Source organism: Penaeus monodon, chromosome 31 (assembly GCF_015228065.2).
Source record: "Penaeus monodon isolate SGIC_2016 chromosome 31, NSTDA_Pmon_1, whole genome shotgun sequence".
Taxonomy (NCBI): Eukaryota; Metazoa; Arthropoda; class Malacostraca; order Decapoda; family Penaeidae; genus Penaeus; species Penaeus monodon.
Genome location: NC_051416.1, coordinates 32,887,157 through 32,888,109, shown reverse-complemented (window position 1 = coordinate 32,888,109; position 953 = coordinate 32,887,157). Strand labels below are relative to the sequence as shown.

The 953-nt window shown below is 41.6% G+C and overlaps 1 protein-coding gene across 2 annotated transcripts in view; it reads right to left on the bottom strand.

The window, feature by feature from the left end:
• Nucleotides 1–953, bottom strand: part of LOC119593190 — an 11,452-nt gene that overhangs the window by 8,402 nt on the left and 2,097 nt on the right. Inside the window, exon 2 of one of the 2 annotated variants that reach the window (XM_037942169.1) lies at nt 751–890. The exons of the other annotated variant lie outside the window; for it this stretch is intronic. Coding sequence (XP_037798097.1) covers nt 751–890 — 140 coding nt within the window. The remainder of the gene's footprint in view (nt 1–750; nt 891–953) is intronic. 2 annotated transcript variants of the gene reach the window in all.

The following is a 953-nucleotide window of genomic DNA, read 5'->3' as shown; positions in this document are numbered from 1 at the left end:
GTATGTATGTGCAACTCTTTGTGCGTTTGGATTTTGATATTTTCTCAGCGCTGAAAGTGATGATCCTTTGAAGTAAATTGATGATAATAGTCAATTGATAAATAAACCAACAATGAATAGTCAGACAATAATGTTGATAATTCACCCTTGCAAGGCTGGTTTCTTGGATTTAGTTCGTATGACAACCAAAGCCAGGAACCAGCTTAAAGATGCAGATGGTGAACTGCAATGTGCACTGTACTCGCATTGGATTTTTTTTTAAGGATTAACAGTGCCATGTTCCACAATAATAGTGCGGAAATAATGCCTACCTTCTATGAATTGATAGGAAATAAAGCTTTTATTCCAACTTGTAATCAAAGGAACAATGCTTTATTTTATTTTTGTCAAAGAAATTATGTCTAATACTTCATTTCCTGTATATATTAATTCACTACATAATTTCAACTTCAAATAACTGAAGAAGAATGGGGAAGAAGCAATAGTGATCTATTGCACTACTGCTGGGAGGAACGTTACCAAAAAGTTTGAGAACCGCTGCTTCTGACAGTGTATCACTATTCCTATTGTTGAGTTTCTATCCTTCTCTCCTTGCAAATTGATCATCTACCGCCTGATATCTAGCAATTATCTACCTGTATTTCTATCATCCCCTATTCCCTTCATCCTCCATTTCCCACCCCTACTACACCCTTCGCCTCCTCCCACCTCACGGCTAACCATCTACTTCCCTCCGCCGTCGCCCCATACCTGGCGTTCCTGTAGATCTGAGTATCGCTTGGGTCATCAGGCACCCTCACGCCGTGGATGATAGGAATGCCGTCAGCGCCTATCTCGATAACTCTGCCCTTCCTGGCGTCGCCCTTCACCGTTATCATCGAAGAGGTCACCTGAGGAGCCAGGTCACGTAGGGTCACGGAAAGAGATAGTTTTCTCACAAGTTGTTGAGGAGG